This window comes from Plasmopara halstedii (assembly GCF_900000015.1).
Source record: "Plasmopara halstedii genome assembly, contig: Scaffold_3150, whole genome shotgun sequence".
In the NCBI taxonomy this organism is placed as follows: domain Eukaryota; phylum Oomycota; class Peronosporomycetes; order Peronosporales; family Peronosporaceae; genus Plasmopara; species Plasmopara halstedii.
The window spans coordinates 6,069-6,802 of NW_020190053.1; the positions used below are offsets into that span (position 1 = coordinate 6,069).

Below are 734 nucleotides of genomic sequence, written 5' to 3' on the forward strand. Positions count from 1 at the left end.
CCGCTTACTTTGGCAGGTTTGATGTGGGGCTTGCTCCCCGGGAGCGAGATAGTATTTCGCGTTCGTGTTCGTGATGTAAAATCACTTCTCGTCACTGTGAACCGTTTTCATCATATCTTGAAAGAGCGTCGCCTGCACAGGATCTAACATTGAAAGGCAAAAATTTTCTCTCGATCATGTTGCTTTCATTCAGATGTGGCTTGAGTGCATTGGAAAGCGGTACAATCAGACCATCTTTTAGGCGACGATGAACAGTGGCGCGCGACATGTTCAATTTGGCAGCAAGAGACCGAATATTCTGATGATCCACAAGTGGAATGACCTTGACCTTGTCGACATCAAAATCTTTCCTTTTTCAACACGTCCACATTTGAACGATCCAAGATCGGCTGAAATGTTGCCATCAGCGAGGGACTGCTGTGCACGCTTCCAGATTGCACTAACAATGTCTGCTGTTACACCGAATTTCATAGCTGCAACGCTTAAAGCGCCTTTCACAAGCTTGGAAAATCGCTCTGGATCTTTTTGTTTTGTTAGCAAGAATTTGTAAACAGCTATTCGTTGCTCATCAGTTAAATTTGGTTTCTTTCTTGTTGATACAGCGTGGTTCTGGATCGTTGTTATCAGCGATTTCTATTTGGTTTTCGCGAACTGGACTGGCTGAAACGATCTCTGATGAACTGTCATGATGTTCCTCAATGGCCATGAGAGCGACGGGTTCCAATTGCTCCATT

General features: G+C 44.6%; 1 protein-coding gene across 1 annotated transcript; it reads right to left on the minus strand.

Moving 5' to 3' along the window:
• Nucleotides 1–270: 270 nt before the first annotated feature.
• On the minus strand, nucleotides 271–706 carry PHALS_08113 (uncharacterized protein; the record flags this gene model as incomplete). Its single annotated transcript, XM_024721697.1, has 2 exons — nucleotides 271–609; nucleotides 653–706. The coding sequence occupies 2 exons, from the start codon at nucleotides 704–706 to the stop codon at nucleotides 271–273; spliced, it is 393 nt and encodes a 130-aa protein (XP_024586770.1).
• Between the last annotated feature and the right edge of the window lie 28 nt (nucleotides 707–734).